This window comes from Drosophila virilis, chromosome X (genome assembly GCF_030788295.1).
Source record: "Drosophila virilis strain 15010-1051.87 chromosome X, Dvir_AGI_RSII-ME, whole genome shotgun sequence".
Taxonomy (NCBI): Eukaryota; Metazoa; Arthropoda; class Insecta; order Diptera; family Drosophilidae; genus Drosophila; species Drosophila virilis.
In genome coordinates, this window is record NC_091543.1 from 10,171,414 (window position 1) to 10,194,618 (window position 23,205).

Sequence of the window (23,205 nt, forward strand, 5' to 3'; positions counted from 1 at the left end):
GCAGCGTGAACCGGAATGCGAACTGCAGACGAATGCTATGTAAACAGCTATTAACGAAAACAATGTTATGCAGTAGCAGCAACTACAACAACAGCAACAGTGATAGAACGTGCTAAATTGAGTAACAACAGCTACTTACATACATGCAAGCATACCAGCGTACGTATACGTACTGTACTCTCTCTGACTCTGTGTGAGTGCAAAGCTATTTTTGGTTTGACGATGGCGACGGCGACGGCGACGGTGACGGTAACGGTGACGGCGACGGCGACGGCGACTTGCCAGCAGCAGCTACCACCTGATGGTGCCGTAGATGTCGCCGTTGGCGTCAACGTAGCAGTCGACGCTACAGCTAGTCGTTAGGCCAGGTCGAGGCAGTCGAGGCAGTCGCAGCAGCAGAGAGCACATTAACTGAAGAGAGTGAGCAAGAGAGGCAGCAGCACTATTGACAGCAAAGCACCAAAAAATCAAAAAGAACAACAAAAACGGCGCGCAATTTTCTAAATGGTTTTTCGAAGGACGTTGCTTGCACTTTGTCCTTCATCGTATGCGTGAGCGTGGGTGCGTGGGTGCGTGCGTGTGTGGGTGTGTGGGTGGCACAGGACGTGGGTAGCAATAGTGTTCGCCATATTCACAATAGCGTGATTTATCAGCTATGCTTGGCTCTGGAAAACAAATTGTCACATCTTGAGCTCTATTTATAAACTACTCGTCACACACACACACACACACACACACACACACACACACAGGCATGCAGCCAAACGGTGAGAGCGGCTGCCGTTTGGGATATATGTACGTAATTTGGCAACGCCAGCAATTCGCTCAGTTTTGAGTGCGCCCTGTACTTAACTGTCTTACCGTTAGACCGAAAGCAGAAGTAAACAAATACCGCAAAGGAGTTCGAGAATGGGTGGTGAAGGGGGGGGTTGCTTGGGTATGGGTCTGGCAACACTGTGTTGAGCGCACAGCCAAACGGCGAGAATAAACGAGAACAAGCAAACATATTATATAATTTATTTATTGTTTTGCGCTCGCGGCAACTTGCGTTAATGTTGTTGTTGTTGCTGCTGCTGTTGCTGCTGCTGCTGCTGTTGCTGTTGCTGCTGTTCTTTTTGATAATCTGCGTCTCCGTCTAGCAATTGCTGGGCCTTTCGTTTGCCAGCTTTTATGGCACTTGGAATGCTTTTGTTTTTGCTGTTCTTGCTCGCAATGCAAATAATATAGCGAGCAGGCAATGATGAGAGAGAGAGAGAGCGAGAGAGAGAGCGAGGGAGAGAGAGAGCGTGTGTGTGTGTGTGTGTGTGTGCGAGAGCGAGCGAGAGTGAAAGAGCGCGCGTAACAACAAATTATTTAAGTTTGTCAATGTTGTTGCTTTTACTGCTCGTAACTGGGACTGCGACTGCGACTGCGACCCAGGTGATTGACCCAGGCCAGTGTCACTGTCAATGCGACTGTTAGCGGTGCTGCTTCTTCCTTTTCTGTTGCCACTATTCATTAATTAACTTTTACGTGTTTGTTCCGCAATTCTGTGCTGTATTCGACCAGCCTACGCATGTATTTTTCATGTCCCTGTGCTACGTGTGCGCGTGTGTGCGTGTGTGTGTGTGTGTGTGCCTGTCTGTTGAGCTTTTTTTTTTTTTTTGCGTCTTTGCTTTTGGGTGTACGAGCAACAATACGCTGTGTTACAATTCATGTTTCATGCTCTTATGAATATTTCTCTTAGTTGAGGCTTGAGCGCGCGCACACACACACACACACACACACACGCAAGGAAATGCATGTGCCCGAAATTTCGAAGTCAAACTCGATGTCAAAAGTTTCGAATTAGAACTAGCGCCCGCTCGTTTCTCTCTCGCTCACTCACACACACACACACACACACCCACCACCCGCGCGCTCAGCTGTCAAGCTTTGGTGCTAAATTAACAAGCGAAGACGCAGCTTCAACCGGTTTCTCATTTTGACCAAAGCTTTTGTTTTTGTTTTTGTTTTTGTTGCTATTTGCTGAAACTGAAACTGAAACAACAACAGCAACAGCAACAGGTGACAACGCAGGCAGAAAAGAAAAACAACAACAAAAAGTATATATAAAAATGATTAGCTATATATTTAAGTGTTGTTGCTTTTATTGTTCTTGTTGTTGTTTGAAATTGGCAACAACAAAAACAAAGGCGAGCTAAAATTTAAATAAAGTCATAAAAAAAAAAACAAGTAAGATGTTCTAGTCGGGAGCTCCCGACTAGGGGATACCCTGAAACCTCTTCTTCCAACATCAAATGCATATATATATTCTATTTGAGAAGCTATATGTCAAGTTTGGGGACTCTAGCTCTTATTTTTTACCAAAATTGGCTTCTGTCTGTTACATACATTTGGATTTTGCATAAATACAATATACCCTTATACCCATTTTTAATGGGTTCAGGGTACAAATATTCCAAAAAATCATCAAAAAGATAGAATTTACGAACTAATCGGTTTTTTGTCAACAACATTTTTCAACCCACCGATGATTCATTTGTTTGAATGCCAATTGATGGTAGGGATCCGTACGCATTCAAAAAGGTATAACATTTTAAAATCAGACATTATTTACCCGAGATATTAAAAAAAAATCATCGAAAAAGTTTCGATTTTCGCAAAAAAACGTGGTTATTTGGAAGGTCTTATCTCCGCGGGAGTTATGTCGTTTTGGAACGTCATATCTCCGCACGGAGCTATGTCGTTTTGGAACGTCATATCTCCGCGCGGAGTTATGTCGTTTTGGAACGTCATATCTCCGCGCGGAGTTATGTCGTTTTGGAACGTCATATCTCCGCGCGGAGCTATGTCGTTTTGGAACGTCATATCTCCGCGCGGAGCTATTACCCGAGATATTATGTCGTTTTGGAACGTCATAGCTACCCGAGATATTATGTCGTTTTGGAACGTCATATCTCCGCGCGGAGCTATTACCCGAGATATTATGTCGTTTTGGAACGTCATATCTCCGCGGGGAGTTATGTCGTTTTGGAACGTCATATCTCCGCGGGGAGTTATGTCGTTTTGGAACGTCATATCTCCGCACGGAGCTATGTCGTTTTGGAACGTCATATCTCCGCGCGGAGCTATTACCCGAGATATTATGTCGTTTTGGAACGTCATAGCTACCCGAGATATTATGTCGTTTTGGAACGTCATATCTCCGCGCGGAGCTATGTCGTTTTGGAACGTCATATCTCCGCGCGGAGCTATTACCCGAGATATTATGTCGTTTTGGAACGTCATATCTCCGCGGGGAGTTATGTCGTTTTGGAACGTCATATCTCCGCGCGGAGTTATGTCGTTTTGGAACGTCATATCTCCGCGCGGAGCTATGTCGTTTTGGAACGTCATATCTCCGCGCGGAGCTATTACCCGAGATATTATGTCGTTTTGGAACGTCATATCTCCGCGGGGAGTTATGTCGTTTTGGAACGTCATATCTCCGCACGGAGCTATGTCGTTTTGGAACGTCATATCTCCGCGCGGAGCTATTACCCGAGATATTATGTCGTTTTGGAACGTCATAGCTACCCGAGATATTATGTCGTTTTGGAACGTCATATCTCCGCGCGGAGCTATGTCGTTTTGGAACGTCATATCTCCGCGCGGAGCTATTACCCGAGATATTATGTCGTTTTGGAACGTCATATCTCCGCGGGGAGTTATGTCGTTTTGGAACGTCATATCTCCGCGCGGAGTTATGTCGTTTTGGAACGTCATATCTCCGCGCGGAGCTATGTCGTTTTGGAACGTCATATCTCCGCGCGGAGCTATTACCCGAGATATTATGTCGTTTTGGAACGTCATATCTCCGCGGGGAGTTATGTCGTTTTAGAACGTCATATCTCCGCGAGGAGTTATGTCGTTTTGGAACGTCATATCTCCGCGCGGAGTTATGTCGTTTTGGAACGTCATATCTCCGCGCGGAGCTATTACCCTAGATATTTTGTCGTTTTGGAACGTCATATCTCCGCGCGGAGCTATTACCCGAGATATTATGTCGTTTTAGAACGTCATATCTCCGCGAGGAGTTATGTCGTTTTGGAACGTCATATCTCCGCGCGGAGTTATGTCGTTTTGGAACGTCATATCTCCGCGCGGAGCTATTACCCGAGATATTATGTCGTTTTGGAACGTCATATCTCCGCGCGGAGCTATTACCCGAGATATTATGTCGTTTTGGAACGTCATATCTCCGCGCGGAGCTATTACCCGAGATATTAAGTCGTTTTGAAACGTCATATCTCCGCGCGGAGCTATTCGATTTTGAAAAAAATCGTGATGTACCTCTTGCCAAAATTGCCCAAAAACAGGATATCGATATCGATTTTTATCGACTGCGTCGAATGGAGTAAGTTATCGATTATCGGAAACAAACTCGATCTGCGCGGGCACTAGGAGCACCTACATCTAAAATCTTCTTCTTCTGCCTGTTACATACATTTGGATTTTGCACAAATACAATATACCCTTATGCCCATTTTTAATGGGTTCAGGGTATAAAAATAGTAAGCAGTTAAAAAAACATGAAAAGTGTAATTTAAAATAAATTAAAAATCTATTTAAATGCCTTTCAAACAACAAGCGCAAAGTGCGCAACTTTTTTTTATGTGTATTTTCTGTGTGTGTGTGTGTGTGTGTGTGTGAAAACTTTTGTTGTTCCTTTTGCTTGGGCAAATAAACAAATACATAGTTCAACAAAATGAAAGCCATATTTATTAGTTGTTTTTTGTTTTTGTGTTTACATAGAGTTCACAATGAGTTAATGTAACAGAAGCAACAACAATGTACACTTGCAGAAAACGGTGCGACAAAGCAGCAACAACAACAACAACAACAAATACCTCCGCACCGCAACGGCTGTACAAATATTAATAAAAAGAACACAAAAAATATTTAAAAAAAAAAAACAACAACAAATGCAAAACTCCCAACTTTACGAAAATAGCGGCAGCTGCAGCAACAAAATACACACAAAAACAACAACAACAACAACAACAAAGAACCAACCAAATAAATACCAAAAATAATTTAAACAAGCAACAAGTAAAAAAAAAAAAAAAGAAAATGCAAACTATAAAGTTTTACAAATACTGCATGCATTTTTCTATGTGCAAATAATCAAGTATATATATGTAGAGCTTACATATTTTTATATATGTATGCACGCATACACATACACATACATATAAACATATATACGTAACAACAGCAAAGCAAATAAGTACAAACCAGCAACAACTAAAACTCAAACTGCAGGCGCAAACCTCTCGACAGCAGGAACCACCGTTAACAACCGTTAAAAGCTTGTAAGCAGCGACGCAGCCGCCCACACAGCACCAGCAGCAGCAGCAGCAGCAGCAGCAGCAAAGCCAAAAGGAAATAAACAAACAAATTTGCGGCGTGCGCAACAAACACGCAAACCAAAGCTGAGCAAACAACAAAAGGAGGAAAAGAAACAAAAAAAGCAAAGAGCGAGTGCGTTGCGGCGAGCAACTAAGCCAAAGCTTAGCAGCAGCCGCAGCAGCCGCAGCAGCCGCAGCAGCAGCAGCCGCAGAGCAAAAGCTCCAAAAGAAAGAAAGAGAGAGAAAAAAAAACAAAAAATAAGGGCAACAATAACAAGCAGGCGACGCGCACTTCATGCAGAAAAATAAGAAACAGCAAAAACATGTAAGTGAAATTGATTTTATACACTGTTTACAAAGCGTAAGGGGGTATATGTTCTGTGTTGTGACGTCGCCAGGTAAGAAACGCAGATGCTGGCTAGCGTTGCCATATCCACAAATCTGAGCTACTTACATGGTGACGTCACAGAGTTTATAAACTTGTGTAAACTCTCTAACTAAAAGAATTTCGTTTAATATGCACTTTTAAATGAAACTATTATAAAATTAATTATTCAATTATATATCGTATAGAACCGTATATAGCCCTATCTTCCACTCAAATAGAAAATTCTTTACTATATTCGGTTTTCATATTGTGATCCCTAAATAACTCATTCAAATGTGTTTATATATCAGAAGCTAAGGTCCTGCCTCTAAATAGGAGTTAGTTTTATTTTGGGGAAACTCAAATAGTAAAAGTATCCCAAATGTTGAATATGCTTGGTCTGCAAATATTCTGCAAGCATCCACAGTCCAAACTAGGTCTCTCCAGTTCCTATAAACTCCAAACATGGGCATTTAAGCTAAATTTTTGCTGACATATAATTTTTCTAAAAACCAATTGACTTTTTATCTTACTTATCTGAAGCAGTTCTGCAGTTCTCAAGCTACAGTTTGGCAACTACTGAAGTTGAGGCACAGTTTTAGAGTCACTGTTCAAAAATTAAAGCTTTCAGATAAAGCGAATAATCAAAACAAATCTCTTGCAGCTGCTTGCATCTTCTGTCATAATACTGTAAACAGAGTATCGTGCAGTCGACTGCATTCCATTTCCAACTGATTTACTTGCCTGCGTGTATGTATTTATGTATGTGTGTGTGTGTGTGTGCATGTTAGAAGCATTATTGTTGCTGCCCTTGTTGCTGGCTGCCATTGTTGCTGCGACTGCTAACCTACATAAATATTTAGTATTTTATGCTGAGTGCCTTTCACTCACACCCGCGCCCCCTTGCGGCCTGTGCGTGAGTGTAAAGCTGCTGTCAGTCTGGCAACGTCTGCCTCGGCTTAAGTCTCTAGCAACAGCAACAACAATAGCAACGGTACCTGGTGGGCGAGCACTTGGGATCGTTATGGTTACCGTAACTTATATCTCAGAGAGCGAGAGAGAGTGAGGGAGGGAGGGAGGTAGAGGGAGTGGGCGTGAGAGAGACAGCAAGGCGAAATAAAAGTGGGAGTGCGGGATGCAAAAAAAAAGGAAAGAAAAGAAACTGAAAGGCAAAGCAAAGAGCGACAACGGCGGCGTCTGAGGCTTATCAAAGCGATTTAATGTTAAATGTCTGTGCTCACGCGTATAAATATTATAATTGTCGCACACAAACACACACACACACACACACATACATGCATATACACAGAGCAATATGCATAATTACAATGCAAACGAACCGAAAGCTTGCCCTGCGATTGATGTTGGACATAATACTTTACGTGCCTTGCTTGGCCAGGGCGGGGTTGAGGGCGGGCGCGTGTTCAGGGGCAAGGGCAGTGACACCTCAAGGCGCTTGACCTGCATAAGCTTGCAGTCAGCCCCTTCCCCCTTCTTCTCTTGCAGCATGCAATGCTTTAAGCTGGCATTTAAAATCTATTCACAATAGATGGCTACGCAAACATAATTTGCTTAAATATACATTAAATAAAACAAAACAAAAATGTAAATGATTTTATTCAACTACAATTGCATAAAGCTAATGTAATGCGCACTAAACTAAAGCATACTTTTTTGCGATCATTATGTAGACCCATTTGTGCGGCTTCTAACAGATTAAGCAGTGCAGCGTTGCCAGACTTTCTACGCTGACCACACCCAGCTAAGTTGGCTGCGCCACAGAAGTTTATGATTTGCAGCTGTGTTTGGTGCAAATTTGGTCTTGTACTTTCGAGCATTATTGAAATTTTTATGAAATTTCTCACATTTCATATGTATAGCATTTTGCAGCTATCATTGATTGGCAACTTCTGTCAGTTGCGCCCGCTAGCAGGGCACTTCAGCCTGTTATTGTAGCTCATCTAATCTTTTAGTTGTTTTCAAAAGAAAATAATAATAATAAATAAAAAAAATTGCCAATTTATCTGCAGTTTGTTTTTGTCACACTGCTTCTTTCATCACAGTGCAAGCGGCAATCACAACGACTCAAGAAATACTTTGGAAATAGAATAACAAGCCTAATTTTGTAGTTGAACAAGAATTGCAACTTCCACGGAAAGCATCATTATACGAGTCCTTTTACTCATATGTTACAAGGAATTGTCAAATACCAAGAACTCCATTATATTTTTTGTACGAGGAGCACAAACGTTTGCTTCTAATTCGAGAAAATTTTCTAGAAACTCTGCTCGAGGAATAGAATTTTCAGAAAACTTATCCACATCGCAATTACTACAAATTTCTTAACTTTGAGCTTGACAAATGACTCTTGTATTTAGTTTGTTGTACATATTTCTGAAAATTGAGAACTATTCAGAGTTATGTCCATCAAGGTTTTCTTCTTTGTATATGCACAAAAGCAAACTTATTATTTCTTTAGCAAGACGTTCCTGATACAGACTTTACCCACAATCTTGTGGGTTCTGTAAAGTATCTCTATGAATACTCTATTTAGACACAAATGACTCACCGACTGGGCATACCCCATGCATAATTGTGCTCATTTCCTATTTATTTATAGGGTATTATAAAATGCACATGCATCGAATATGCCACATGGAGTATTATTTGTTCATTTCAATGTTGTTTGTTTACTTTGCTGAAGCGCTCAGATCTTGACTCTAGAAATGTTGACAAAGAAAAGTATCTACGAGCACGAGTGCACGTGTTGTTGTTCCTTTCGCAATAGGAAATGCTGTAAGCCATGCGAAGGGGTATTAGCTAGGCCTGCCGCTTGATAGAACTGCTTGAGAATTATAAGATATGCGGAAAATTAATGCGTGCTTGTGTGCGTGTAGGGATGTTCTGGGGCAGAGAGAGTTAGAGAGAGATATAGAGAGAGAGATAGAGGGAGAGAGAGGGAGATACAAATAGAGAGAGAGAGAAAGAGAGAGCGATAGATATGGAGGGAGAGAGATATAAATGGAGATATAAAGATAGAAATAGAGATAAAAAAATAGAGAGTGATAAAGAGAGAGAGAGAGCGATTGAAATGGAGAGAGAGAGAGTTAGAAATAGAGATATAGAGATAGAGAGAGATAAAGAGAGAGAGAGAGAGACAGAGAGAGAAAAGAGAAAGAAATGGAGCATTACACATTTGATTTTTAACCCGAAGAAAACTTATAAATATTTATTATAAATATGAAGCCTAAGGCTCGTATGTGCAAGCAGAAGGGTACTCAATCTTCGGCAAGGCAGCAACATTTTTTTCATAACTTTGCATTTCATCAATTCACAGACATTTATAAAATAATAAAAAACATTTTTGTATATACATTCATACTTGATGAACCTGTATTGATTTTAATTGTCATTAAACAAAAACAAAACTTGTTGTTTTATATATTTTATTTTTCCGTTCGGGGTGATTGAACCTGTGCCCCCTTTCGAAACGAAGAACCTATATGCATATATATATATATATATATATAGAGCTTGATACACGATCCGTTTAGTAAACTGTCAATAAAAACTTTTTGACTGGGAATTTCCGCAGAGCCTCGCACCAAAATGTCATTTCCATGTGAAAAAAAAAACAAAAATGAACAAGAAAAATCAACTAACATTGGCAAGAAAAATGGCAGAGGAAATGTCGAGTGAAAAGTAAATATATAAATATAGTTCGAAGATATATCATCTGGATATATATATCTATATATATATGTGTGTGTGTGTGTGTGTGTTTGGTATGCATGTGGTATTATTTATAGGCAGCACTTGCTAATATACCATAAATTTATGTATGTACACACATAAATATGTAATCATACATACACATATGCACACATATACACACACACACACACATATATATATATATATATATATATACCGTTATACAGAGATATTATGGCACTATGTGTATGACACATAAAGCCTTGCGTTTATCGCTTCTTAAATTTTATGAGCCCAATCATAAAATCTGCAAACAAGCTCTCGTCCTGTACTGCTCAACTAGCAGTTACCCTGTAAAGTGTTTTAATGGGAGTCAAGTAAAAGCCCAGAAACAGCTGTTACCAACATTCTGGCTTACTTCTCTACACACACACAAACACACACACCGACACACATGCTGTCGCCTCACTCTGAAAAAGCTAAAATATTCATAACTCTTGAGCAAAACAAGACTCAAACTTCATCTAGATGAGCTTGAAACAAATGAGATGCAGATATCGAATAAGAAAATCAAGCACATTAAGGCTAAAAACCTCTGGAGATGAAAGACAATAGCAAAGTTAGGAAAAGTCTAGAGAAATCTACCACAGAATCAAGGAAACTCAAGTTAATTTTTGCGCTTGCACACATTTTATAGGGTGTCGCCTAGTCGTTAATAGCCGACTGTCAAAAATTGACTTGTTTTAAATCTATTCTGAATTCGTAACCTTGCACAAAAATAGACTTACAAAGAAAACCGACAAACAAAAATAAAAAAAAAGAGAAAAACTTTTCGCTTGACTATAGAAAATTATACAAAATAACAATTTATTTACTAGTTGACACGAAGCAGCGACAACAACAACCACAACAACAAATTAAACAATCAAATAAATTATAAAAAAAAAAAAAACAATGTCAAATTTTATTCGATAAGCGAAACTATTAAAAAGTGGTTTTGCTGCGATACCCTGTAGATTGTTAAGGTATATCAACTGTCATTTCGAATCTCTAATCATTCCCTCTTAACTCTAACTAATTGTATTGCATGCCGAATATCTTTTTATATGCAAAATGCTCAAGAGCTTATTAGAAATGTAAATGTTAAGCTATACACGTAGTTGAAATAGTTGAGACAGATGTTTACCCGGAATCTGCTTGTTTTCAAGCGCAGCCAACTTAATATGCCCGCAATTTGACTGTGCTGAGGCGCAGCCAACTTAATAACCTATTGGTTAAAGTCTGGCAACGCCGCGTTGCTGACGCAAGCAAACAAACAAGTTAATTTGCGAATTTGAAGCTAATTTATCTTGTCTTAACAATTTTTATGGATAATTTATTGCTGCCAACTTGTTAGTCACATTGTAAATCTTGTATTTTCGTTATATTTAGATATTCAAAATAATGATTGTTGTTTATGCCTCAAGTGCTGCCACCCCGTTGTAATTGAGTGCTGCCCATTTGTTAGTATCTGTTAATTGTGGCCACACATTGTCCAGTTTTTTGAAAGGAGAGTCAGCCTTATTTAAGATTCAATATACCCGCTTTTGGCAGACTCTTTGGCTACAGGGTAGTAATAATTAAATGGTTGTCGAACGTGAACAACAAATTCAAATCTTATCAACTTGTTATTATTGTTGTTGACCAATCCCCATATAAACACCCTACCCCCTCCTCCCCCCCCCCCTCCCTCCCCCCTCACACCGAGCACCATCTGTTCCGCTCTCTCAAATTTGATCGGGCAGCAGAATTAACAATAACACTTACTGATCATCAACTTTATCTACGCTTCTATTGCCCGCAGCGCCCCGATCAACAAAATGAGCAGCCTCGATGCCTATCTGAAGCGGACGACGAAAGCGGCCAGCAGGACGAGCTCCAGCCAGTCCAGCGATGCGGCGCAGACGGACGTTGAAGATCTCAAAACAGACATTCCCTACTTTGACGATCCGCAGCAGCCGGAGCCTGATCCGCAGCAACAGCAGCAGCAGCATTTCGAGTCCGCCTGGTCGCCGGCCGAGGAGGCGGGCACACCGGAGCCGCAACAGGAGGAGCTGCAGCTGGACGACAGCTATGCGGATTCCGATTATGGTGCCAGCGGCAGCGCCGCAAATAGCTATTACCAATCCCCGACGCCATCCAACAGCGATATAATGCTACGCCCGCCATCCAACTCCAGTTTCCATTATAGCTATTCATCGCCGGGACCAGGATCGGCTCCCAATGGCAGCAATGGCACCAGCGCCAACCCCAGCGGCAGCACCAGCGGCAGCACCAGCGGCAGCGTCGGCGGCAGCGGCAGCGGACGACTGCATGCCGCCTATGCACATTCCCAGACGCTGGCGCTGCCGCCACCGTCCTCGACCAATCTGTATCCGAACATGTGGTATCCAAATGCGCCGTATGGCAGCACCGTTCCGGGTCACGTCTACGGTCGCTATGCGGGCTACGCTGTGCCGCCGAGCGCTGCCACATATGTGGCAGCGGCAGCGGCAGCTCATGGAATGCTGCCACATGGCCAGCATCAGCATGCGCCGCTGCATCATCCGCATCCGCATCCACATGCGCATCCACATCCGCACCACCAGCATACGCATCATCCGCATCCGCACGATTCGATGATGGAAATGTTTCAGCTCTCAAATAGGTAAGTGCACACAGCTCAGCGTGCCTGGACTGAAACCCATTCTGATATTTATCGATAATTATCATAGTTAATAGTTATCAGTCAAATTATCAAAAGGGGATATTATGTAGGTGCTGCAATTTATTATGCCTGAAACTACTTATAAAATGTGGCTCTGTGTCTCTGGCTCTTTCGGAAATCCGCTTCGAAACTGACAAATCGATATTTATCGATTTGGCTTAGGAATCTCTTAAAATACAGCTTGAGCTGCGTTTGCCTTGCCGAATAAGAAATTTAGGCATTTTGTGATCCGCAAGAGCTACGTAAATGAACTTAAAAAAGCGAGAGGTGAAATCGAAATTGATTGATAACACATCGATATATATAGATTTGGCTTATAAATATCTAAAAATACAAATCGAGCAGCGTTTGACTGGCCGATTTTAAAATCTTCAAATCAACTTATAAACCCAAGACCTCAAAACGAAATTAATCGATTATTAATCGAAATGTTTGTAGTGTATTAATCGCTATGGAGTTATAATCGATTAATTTTTAATCGATTTGCTGTATATCGCCTAATCAAATCAACTTAAGCTGAGCCCTTTGGCTATGCCAGCGGCTGTCTCTCAACATTTGCGATAATACATCGATATTTATCGTTTTCGTTGCGTTTCATTTTCAAGCAAACGCATAACAAATTTCGAGCTTAAAGCCTTAATGTCGCCAGCTTGTCCACCCGACTATGTATACCATATATACCATATATACATATATATATATATATCTGCATTGTATAAATAATATGCATATTTGATGGCCTTCGAGAGCTATTTCGCTGCCTCTAACGTAGATTTTTGCAACAACATAACACACACTGTTTCGCCGCAGCCGCTTGCCCCAAACTCAATCGTAAACAACGCTCCACTTGCAGCCCCTCCGACCAGCCCCCGCACCTGCTGTTCAGCTTTATGACCCGTGCAGCCAATTTGGCCACATTTGTTGAGCAGCCGACACGCTGTGCTTCGACTGGCTCTGATTGGCCCAGTTGATGTGGCCAAGACCCCCGTTGCAGCCAGAGGACAATATGCACAACATGCCCCATGCCCCATGCCCCATGCCCCATGCCACATAACGTAATTGAACGACGCAGCCCTGTGGCGTGCGTCGCGCTTATTTTGTGTATTTTTATCAATGTTTTTGTTGTTGTTTGTGTTTTTTTATTTTTTTTTTTGTTTTTTTGCGAGCTTGCCATATTTATTTTCGTACCTCAATGACGAGACAACAATTTGCCCAGTTGGTCATTGGGAAAACAAGTCCGATTCCCAACCGTTCCCCCACCCGCGCCCAATCCCAACGAGGGGCTCAAACTAACAAGTCCTGCTAATAAACTCTCTTGCTGCACTCATGCGCTGCATTTGTTGTTGTTGTTGTTGTTGTACTCTTGTTATCGTCTAGTGAAATTTATGGCACGCGTGCACTGGGTCACACCCACAAGCACCGCACCGCCGCAGACCACGGGCCACCAATTCAATAGGTCAACAACAACAAACAAGTCAGCACCCAGCCAATTTGATTGGCAGCGCCGTAAACAGAGAAACGATACGCAATACTGAATACCAAATTGATTTCCTTATTTACATATCAACAAAAAAAAAAAAAAAAAAAAAAAAATGAAATAAAAAAAAAAATACCACGCAACACCGCAAACCTAAACCCTCAGGTGCCAGCCCAAAGCGGGCATATTAACTGGCCGCACATCTATTAATATTAACGGTTGTTCTCTTTTCTTTTTGACTCGTAATTAACTTTAACATCTGGTTAAATAATTATATGCTAATCATTATTTCCCATAGAGCCGACGTATACTTGATGTAATTACGTTTTGGTTTTCTTTTCTTTATAATATTACGTATACGTAATCATGTAATAAATAGGCAAAGTAATTTTTGTGCATATATACAACAATTACGTACTGTTGACGGCATTTTTCGCTTGATTCGCCTGCGTGTTTCCTTAAAGCTCGCTCATTTAAATCCACGCGCGAGCGTGGAAAATGGATGGGAAACGTTCTTTGCTTTTGTTGATGTGCTCAGTCATCCTCAGGGATTCTCGTTTGTAAGTGCAAGTCGGTCTGCCAGTCGGTTGCCAGTTTGGTTGCATTAGATTGATTGGGTATTTAAATTCAAAGAAAATATAAATTCACTTGGCCTCTAGGGCTAGCAAAATGTCTGGAAAATTCCGATTCCCAGCAATTATAATACTGGACTTGCCGATCAGCATTGCAATTTCACAAATTTCTGTAAATAATTCCACGATTTACGCAACTTGCGCCATTTACCTGCCCGATGACTGCTTACATATAATTACGATTTCTTGCAAAATTACGTATACGCACCGTGACCACATTAACCATACGTAGGTGCAAAACAAGCCTATAAATTGAGATAAGAGTATCTCTTCACATTATAAATGCAATACTCAATACTCAATACTCAATACTCAATACTCAATACTCAATACTCATACTCAATACTCAATACTAATACTCAATACTCAATACTCAATACTCAATACTCAATACTCAATACTCAATACTCAATACTCAATACTCAATACTCAATACTCAATACTCAATACTCAATACTCAATACTCAATACTCAATACTCAATACTCAATACTCAATACTCAATACTCAATACTCAATACTCAATACTCAATACTCAATACTCAATACTCAATACTCAATACTCAATACTCAATACTCAATACTCAATACTCATACTCAATACTCAATACTCAATACTCAATACTCAATACTCAATACTCAATACTCAATACTCAATACTCAATACTCAATACTCAATACTCAATATTCAATACTCAATACTCAATACTCAATACTCAATACAAATACTCAATACTCAATACTCGTTGGCGATTGTAAATAATTATTTAAAGCCCTATTAGTTTTGTTAAAAATATTACTGCAATAACTTGACGATTGGCACTTAACTTTGTTACGCACTTCAAATCTATTTTTGCCATCAAGCTATACCCTGTAATTCAATTAACAACTGATAATGGGCGTGGTGTAATCAATTAGGCGGCAGCTCTACGTAATATAGTTATCTGATCTGTAAGCATTTCCTGTCAATTGTTTACAAGTTCTCAAGCGTTCGTTTTAAAGTGTCTGTGAATTTCTTTTCGAATACCTGACTCAAAATTGATGAGTTTAAGAACTCTCAAATTAGGCGCTCTGAAGTCATGACAATCCTTTACAAGTGTGCTTGAGTAGTTCCTAAGATTCTGTACTTGAATGCATCTGCATAACCTCAAAAGTACTTAACCTAGAATGTACATAACCTCAAAAGTACATAACTTAGAAAGGACATAACCACGAAAGTACATAACCTCAAAAGTACATAACCTCGAAAGGACATAACCTTAAAAGTACGAAATCTTAAAAAACATGAGCCAACTTCCTTAGAAACCGACAGATATATACATACATAATCCTATATACATATGGCGCTTGCTTTTTATTCGATTACAGGGCATTTAATAGTCGCGCCTTGTATTTAATTTGGCTAAACAAATCCGTTCGAATGCATTTGAGTCGATTTCTATTTGTTTCTGCACGGCATCAAGGTCACGATAGGCTGCGATAGTAAGTGAGAGCGAGTGGGAAAGAGGAAGTGCAAGCGAGAGCAATAGATCGACCAGAGTGTATGCAAGTACAGTAATCGAGACAACGTCGGCGCCGCCTATCACGCTGCGGCGTTACAATGTTGCGCATTCAAAACAAATAAACAATACCGACCAGAACAATCGGGCGAAGCAGCAATGGAAAAGCAGAGAGCGAGAGCGCAACAGAGAGAGAGGGAGTGGGAGAGAGAGAGAGAGAGAGGGAGAGCGTAAGCAACAGGCAGTGTTAAAGAGCAAAGGGGCAGTTACTGTAAGGCTGGCGGGTTGGGTAACTGCAAATGCAACATGTTAAATAAACAAATGCCGACTGTACACACACAGACACACACACACACACACAGAGCAACTACTGTATGTGTGTGCATGTATTGCATTGATAGAGACCGCACTTACAATCAGCTACAAAGTTGGCGCCTCGAGTGGCGTCAAGACCTTGCACTTCCTCGTCTGACCACTTAGTCTGGCCCATTCAAAACAAAGTGGAACATCTCAAGGGCAGCAAAACCCATATAACAATAACTAAAGAACTTCACACACACACACACACACACACACACGCCCTACGCTCGCCAGCCCCTCGTTGCCTTCACCTACTCAGCTTGAGCAAAAGTTTTCCCACTGGCACATCGATGCATTTATATTTTCATATTGAAGCTCAATTGCTGCCGCCCTATGCACACACACACACACACACACACATACTTATACACACACATACTCGCACCCTGTGCACAGGGCGTATACTTTGGAATGGCTTGGTTAGGGTATTATTTCGAGTATTTCTGTTAATTGACATTTGCATTTAAATTTGCAACACAATTGCATTTGGCAGTCATTTATCCGTGTGTTTGTATGTAGTATAGAGCATAGTATAGAGTATATATAGTATAGAGTATACCCTGCACATGGCCGCTAAAAGTTAAATCACTGTTGCAATCGTTAGTTCTGAGTTATCATCTATTATTTGATTAGTATTTAATGCGAAATCCTCATATCAAACAGCAGCACTATTAACCAACACTGGCAGCTTAAGCTGATTATCTGTATGTTTTCCGTTAACCAACACTGGCAGCTTAAGCTAGTTAACTGTATGTTATGCTACTGACCAACACTGGCAGCTTAAGCTAGTTATCTGTATGCTATGCTACTGCCCAACACTGGCAGCTTATGCTGATTATCTGTATGTTATGCAACTGCCCAACACTGGCAGCTTAAGCTAGTTAACTGTATGTTATGCTACTGCCCAACACTGACAGCTTATGCTAGCTAGAACTACAGCCTTTAGAAGAGAGTGTTGCTTTGAACCATGAGGTTTCCCAACAGCAAGTCGTGCTGAAGTGCATGCATTCGTGTCACGACACGCGCTCCCCTCTAGTTGCTTATAAATAACACACTCAATATTCGAACGCAAACAAAGGTTCAACTCGAATTGCTTGGCTTCAAGTTAACTTAAAGTGCAATTTTAGAAATATGCCCGACTGCATATGTTGGGCTACAGGGTAATGGAAAACATTTCGCTGCAGCTGCTGTAAGTGCCTGTGTGTGTGTGTGTGTGTGTGTGTCAGTCAATTCGTTACATAGACACAATGTTTTTGCGCCTTTTGAATTTTGCATGTGGATTTCTCTTTTTATATCGCACTTGACGCTTTGCGTGTCTATTACGAACTTACATTATTTATTTAATTCTTTTGCTTGCAATTGCGTTTTAAATTAATATATCGGGGATAAAACCGGGCAATAGCAACAATAATAAAACGCCAGCCATTTGCTAATCGAACGCAAAATTCTCACATTTCCGTATAAATTACTCATACACCCCCCCCTGCGAACCAAACGTGCGCCTGCTCAAGAGCGCAAGAGAGCGAGTGAGTGCGAGAGCGAGCGAGCGGGAGAGTGGGAGAATGGAAGAGAGCAAGCTTAATGGGCGGCTTAGCAAAACTAGCTGCGCTTGCCTAGCGCGAGCGACGTTGACGTCTGCTGTCCCAAGAGAAGTTGGCGCCGTGTTCGGCACTTTGCACTTGGATCGCCGGCGTCGACGCTGACGTCGACGTCGACGTCGACGTCGAAGTCAAAGTCAGTTGCATTGTTAGAGTGATATTTTTAACAGCTATTGAGCCCTCCAGACATTCTCACATACCGCTGTAATTTTAAGCTCCCAAGCATAGTCATGTCTGCTTATGTGTGTGTGTGTGTGTGTGTGTGTGGGCGCCATATATATGTATGTACATATATATGCATTGGTAAACAACAACATTAGCACCGTTCGAATGTGAATAGCACCCTTTACCACAATCGCCCGCCCCCTGATTCCTTATCTATAAATCGAGTGCACTGGTAACTGTGCAATGTCAACTAATCCCTGCACTTCCTGCTGTCTTTTGCAGTGGACGCGAGGCGCGCAACCGAGCGGAAAAGAATCGACGGGACAAGCTGAATGGATCCATACAGGAGCTGTCCACCATGGTGCCACATGTGGCAGAGTCGCCGCGACGCGTTGACAAGACGGCGGTGCTGCGCTTTGCTGCGCACGGACTGCGGCTCAAGTACGGTAAGCATATACATATATATCTATATATATATATGTGTGTGTGTGTGGGGGTGTGTGTGGGTGTGTGTGTGTCAATTTGCCATCAATAGCTTTTGATTGAAATGATTATTTTGCACAGACTGGCAACCTTTTACGCGTAACAGTCTGCCAATTTGAATTCGATAAAGCGTTGCCAGACTGTTGCAAAAATCCAGAGACTTAAATTTATCATATAAAATGTTAGTTCCGCATTGTGAATAAGATTTATTGGCATATATCTTGATTCGATTAGTGTTTGGCAAGACGTTGCATCAACAGCGACCGCAGGTCACGGACACACTGATGGGCATGTTGGATAGCTTTTTTCTGACGCTCACCTGTCACGGCCAAATACTGTTAATATCGTCCAGCATCGAACAGCACCTGGGCCACTGTCAGACAGACCTGTACGGCCAAAGTATACTGCAGATCACACATCCTGAGGACCATGAAATGCTCAAGCAACAGCTAATACCCACCGAGCTGGAGAATCTCTTCGATGCGCATGCGGAGCCAACGGATGCCGATGGTGAGCCGCGTCAGCGCAGCAAATCTGAGGAGGATTACATTGATCGCAAGTTGCGCGATGATAGACGCAGCTTTCGAGTGCGGTAAGTGCTAAAGAGAACAATTGGCAGCACTGGCAATAACAGTTAAACAAGCGCTACTAATTGATTAAATCAACTTTCAATTGGCTTCACTCGTAAGTGATAAATAAACGACAGTGACAAGTGCTGCCAATTTGTTCGGCTATGCCTAATCAAAAGGCAAGCTAGTCTAGAAAAGTCTCATCTAGACACTGATTGGCAGCACTGCAGCTGCTGGCAAAACAATTTTCAAACGGTCACTAAAAGTGCTGCCAGTTTGCGCTAACCGAGCTGATGCAAAGCAGCCAAATCAAGCCCGATTGGTCACACTGCCCTATCGATATGCACACGCAGCGATAGCAGCAATTTCGATAACTCGATATATATATGTTATATATGTTAAAAGTTCCATCTCGATTTCCAAACACTTTCTTCTGCATGCAGCTTGGCGCGCGCCGGCCCACGCTCAGAGCCCACCGCCTACGAGGTGGTCAAAATCGATGGCTGCTTCCGGCGCAGCGACGAGGCGCCGCGCGGCATACGCTCGAACACGTTCAGCTCCAGCCTGCAGCTAATACGGCGCACCCGCGGCCGTGACGATGCCATACCTTTGCATACGATAAGCGGCAACGATATTGTGAGTGCATACCACATCGAAATCTATATGCATATAATATAATATGATATCTATACGATTTGCAGGTGCTGACCGCCTGTGCGCGCATTATAAGGCCACCGAAGATCGTGAATCGTCTGTTCGATGCGAACACGCTGGAGTATCGCACCAGGCATCTGATCGATGGCCGGATCATTGATTGCGATCAGAGGATCGGCATTGTTGCCGGCTATATGACGGACGAGGTGCGGAATCTGAATCCGTTTACCTTTATGCACAACGATGATGTACGCTGGGTGATTGTTGCCCTGCGTCAAAGTGAGTGCCATCCCCCCTGCTCCGTTACCATTTGTTATATAAACTCTGTTTTGTTTTCAGTGTACGACTGCAATAGCTCGTACGGCGAGTCGACATATCGCCTGTTCACGCGCAACGGCAACATCATCTATTTGCAGTCGAAGGGGTATCTGGAGATTGACAAGGAGACGAACAAGGTGCACTCGTTTGTGTGCGTCAATACGCTGCTGGGCGATGAGGAGGGCAAGCGTCGCGTTCAGGAGATGAAGAAGAAATTCTCGGTTATTATCAATACACAAATACCGCAGTCGACAATTGATGTGCCCGCATCGGAGCATCCCGCCCAATTGGAAAAGGCTGTGCTCTGTCTTATACAGAATCTGCAGAGTTGCGGCTCGGATCAGGACAACGATCGGCTGGATGCCGATGATGATGATGACGATGATGACACCGATGACGACATCGAGGATGCCATGTCCAGCATAACAAACTTCAGTCATGCAAGCCAATCGCACGATCCACAACAGCAGCAGCATCATCAACATCATCATCATCGCCATGGTCATGGTCATGGTCATGGTCATCATTCGCATCACAATTTCCTTGACAGCACAATGTCACAGGCGCGTCTGGGCGCCGGCAACGGCATGGGCAGCTCCAAGACGCCGCCGCTGGCCCTGGTGCCGCCGGAGACGGCATCGGTGAAGTCCTCAATATCGAAGAGCGTCAGCGTCGTGAATGTTACAGCCGCCAAGCGTTTGCGCGCCCTGCACGCAACATCGGCCGCCCAGTCGCCCAGCTCCAAGTCGACCAGTTGCAGCTGCCTCGGCGTCGGCGACAGCGACTGCGACTATTGCCAGAGTCCGCTTACACCCGAATCGGTAATGGGCAGCACATCCGTCTCGCTCAAGCGCAGCAGCGCCGCCAGCTCCCAAGATGGCCAGGACGATATGTTGCTGGCCAAGCGACTCTTCATGCCGAGCACAGGTGAGCCATATAATCGGGCGTTTTCTTCATTCGCTGAGAGCACCTCTCCAGCCACATAGACATATTCAATCCTTTGTCCGATCAGGACAAGAGCCAAGCTAGAGACTGGACATTTTATATGTGGAACAGGAGAAGCATAACTCGAAGCTTATAAGAGCTAGCTACTCCAAATCCATTCTAGTATTGTTCCTTTGGATAGGGATTGTGCGGAGTTTCCTTTGTTTAAGATTAAAATACAATATGGAACTTTGAATCGATTAATTGAATAAACACAATTGAATGCTTTGGCTTTTAGCAGTAATCACGCACGTGCTGGGCAGCTCGCTGGAGCAGATGGAACGGACACTCGATCAGCAGCTGAGCGCAGCAGTCCAGCTGCGGGAGCAGAACAATCGTTACGATGTGCCGCACGCCAACGAGCGCATAGATGAGATCATGGTGAGTCCGTGCAACGTTTCAATGTCCATGTCAAGCTAATGAATGCCAAATAACCATACGAACAGGAGGAGCATCAGAAGCAGAGCAAACTCTTTGTGGACATCAAAAGCGAATACGAGGAGCTACAGAACAAGGCGGCGAACTCAACGAAAACGGATGCCGAATCGCAAAGCAGCAACAGCAACAGCGGCATACCCTAAACGGGGCCCCTACACACACACACACACACACACACACGCCTATATATTATTGAGGGTTTCAGCTGATGTGATAAATGTGGCAGCCAACGGCAAAGGCGAGTGCGAGTTGAAGCTCCAAAAAAAAGGCGAATGCAGTCAAAGCTGAGCTACTATTTAAATTGTTAAACCAACTAGATAAATGTACTTGAGAGTGCTAACAACTATTTACAAACAAAATGTGCATGGGTAACATTCATGTAATATACTATATATATACTATATATACATATTTGTGTGAGGAGCCGATAAGTTGAACCGAACCAATGAGTGAGCATGCAACAAGAAACCTACTTTAGTTGGGGCTCCTGGAGACTCGCCCAGCGGCTGTTTCTATTTTATTTTTTTTTGTTTCTTCCTTTTTTTTTTATATATAAACGATAACTAGATATCTAAACATTTTTATATAAATATATATATATAAATAATTTTTTTTTTTAAATGTAATTTGTATGTAGTCACACACACACACACACACACACACACACATGCATAGGCAACTAGTTGAATATTTAGTGCAAAAAGTGTTTGTTAATTCGTTTAAATTAAAATTTATAGTCACACAATACAATTATAAACTACCGCATATATAGATATATATATACCCTACATATATTTAAATGGCATGTATATACACACACACACACACACACACGCACACATATATATATATATATATGTCTGTACATTATGTGCCGCTGACCATGGCTCTGAGGCATTGGCATTGGCAAACTACAAACTAAACGTGATAAAAGACTGTTAGCAATTAATGTTTAGCCTAAGCATACAATTACTATATATATATGTTTATATATATATATACGATATACACACTTATAAAACGGTCTAATACAAACGGCACAGTTAAATGTATATTTACGTTTTAGCAACATTTTAAACATATACGATAATGTCTAGATATATATGTGTAAATCGAAAATGTTTTAAATGTTTTATGCTCTACAAGAGAGAGGAAGAGCGCGAGATAGAGAGAGAGGCAGCTCATATGCCTCCCCTACCCCCTCGTCCGGCCAATCCACTCTAAGTAAACAATTTGTTAGGTGAATAATTGTGAATGTTTTAGTGTTACACTGTGAACAATTTTTGGAGCGCAATTTGAATTCAAGAACGGTTTTCATAACAAACACGAATTGTTGTTAAACTGAGGACAACAATTTCACAAGCGCCAAGTACAATTTACAACAACAATATATGTATAACTAATTAAATTCGATGTAAACAAAAAGTAATATAAGAGAATGTCAACACAATTGTTATAAATGTTTGTTACGCATTTGTTTTATAACATTTGTTGCTTTTCGTTTCGTTTCGTTTTTTCTCTTTTTATTTTATTTTTTTTTTTTTTTTTTGTAATTCAATTTAACTATTAGACTAATTAATTAGTGAAATAAACTTGTGTACCTATATTTAAATTTATATATATACATACATAATTTATAACTAAGTAGATCCATTTAAATGTTACGGACACGTGTGAACACTTTTAGGGCAAAGCAAGTTAACTATCTACAGAATGGTAAATACTTGTACTATTTGTTAATTGCCACAAAAAGAAATTAATAAATGATAACACAAAATAAACAACAAAATTACCAATATTTTCGACAATTCGTTTTAAGAACAAACTGTG

General features: G+C 41.7%; 1 protein-coding gene across 3 annotated transcripts; it reads left to right on the plus strand.

The window, feature by feature from the left end:
- The first annotated feature begins 5,265 nt into the window (after nt 1–5,265).
- gce (germ cell-expressed bHLH-PAS) lies at nt 5,266–23,173 on the plus strand. 3 transcript variants are annotated; one of them, XM_032440680.2, is made up of 9 exons: nt 5,266–5,697; nt 11,297–12,139; nt 18,212–18,375; nt 18,647–19,004; nt 19,425–19,617; nt 19,683–19,914; nt 19,975–20,880; nt 21,176–21,318; nt 21,384–23,173. In XM_032440680.2, exons 2-9 carry the CDS (start codon nt 11,313–11,315, stop codon nt 21,516–21,518), a joined length of 2,958 nt encoding a protein of 985 aa, XP_032296571.1. In that variant the 5' UTR covers nt 5,266–5,697; nt 11,297–11,312; the 3' UTR covers nt 21,519–23,173. The 3 variants fall into 3 exon arrangements, with proteins under 3 accessions (XP_032296571.1, XP_032296573.1, XP_070067395.1); XM_032440682.2 differs by having other exon boundaries at nt 21,179–21,318; XM_070211294.1 differs by lacking the exons at nt 5,266–5,697; nt 11,297–12,139 and adding an exon at nt 17,315–17,355.
- Nucleotides 23,174–23,205: the final 32 nt, after the last annotated feature.

Bases quoted from the DNA above. Each gene is read 5' to 3' on its own strand.
- gce (XM_032440680.2), top strand. From the start codon at position 11,313: ATGAGCAGCCTCGATGCCTATCTGAAGCGGACGACGAAAGCGGCCAGC. The intron at 18,376-18,646 runs GTAAGCATATAC...TGATTCGATTAG, and splicing joins CGGACTGCGGCTCAAGTACG to TGTTTGGCAAGACGTTGCAT. The intron at 19,618-19,682 runs GTGAGTGCATAC...TACGATTTGCAG, and splicing joins CGATAAGCGGCAACGATATT to GTGCTGACCGCCTGTGCGCG.